Source organism: Cryptosporidium hominis (genome assembly GCF_000006425.1).
Source record: "Cryptosporidium hominis TU502 chromosome 5 CHRO015045, whole genome shotgun sequence".
In the NCBI taxonomy this organism is placed as follows: Eukaryota; Apicomplexa; class Conoidasida; order Eucoccidiorida; family Cryptosporidiidae; genus Cryptosporidium; species Cryptosporidium hominis.
In genome coordinates, this window is record NW_666318.1 from 1 (window position 1) to 935 (window position 935).

General features: G+C 26.0%; 1 protein-coding gene across 1 annotated transcript; it reads left to right on the forward strand.

Annotated features, from left to right (window-relative positions):
• Nucleotides 1-34: 34 nt before the first annotated feature.
• Chro.50088 (hypothetical protein) lies at nucleotides 35-835 on the forward strand. The annotated part of the gene is made up of 1 exon (XM_659786.1): nucleotides 35-835. The coding sequence occupies one exon, from the start codon at nucleotides 35-37 to the stop codon at nucleotides 833-835; it is 801 nt and encodes a 266-aa protein (XP_664878.1).
• The last annotated feature ends 100 nt before the right edge of the window (nucleotides 836-935 follow it).

A 935-nucleotide genomic window follows, 5' to 3' on the forward strand; every position in this document is an offset into this window, starting at 1 on the left:
TGAACAAATTTCAATATTAAAAGAAAAGATTGAAATGACAGGTTCAGCATCTGAAAGAACTTCAATGAATTCTAGTAGAATCATGTCATTTTCAGATATAACAACAGAAAAGAATTCAATGGATTCAATTCCAATGATTAATACATCAAGATCTTCAAAGTTTTCAGATAGAATGAAATCAAGTATTGATCAAGTTTTTATGATTAACAAGAGACTTTTATTCACATTAGTCAGATTAAAACTTTGGATTGTAGAAGAAATTCTATATGATGAACAAATTTTGGATGGATCCCAATTAAGTAGAGAATATGATCATGACTCTTCAAGATATTTGTTAAATTACTTTGAAAATGCTTATGAATTTATGGTAAACTTAGAAGATTATAAATCAAATTATTTGAATAATGAATACTTAAGTATTGGTATTATACAAATGTTATATATTCTAAATAAACAATGGGAAAGATCAATAAATAATGAAAATAGGTTACTTAATCAACTTCAAGAAATGGTAAGAATATACCATAGATTAAAGAAACATTTACTAACTTTCTCAAAAAGTAGTTATCAGCAGAATTCAAAGGAAGATGGAAGAATAGTATATAATGAAATAGAAGATACAGAAATTGAAAGTTTACATCTATCAAATGAAAATAACTATGTATTCCAAATAGAAAAAGAATTAACAAGTCTTGGACTTGGGATTTTCTCANGACGTGATTTGAATAGTGGAAATAAAGTTGAGAATGAATCAGATACTGTATTAGCTTTTAATTCTAAAGATAGACATAATCCTAATGAAATGAATGGTAATATGGATGGATTGTTAAGTTAGGGAACAAGTGGAATGAAATTCTTAAGACATTTTAGAAAATTTTCCTTGGATCCTAATTTTGCCAATAGGAAAGGAATATCTTTCCATTAAAAAGATCTAT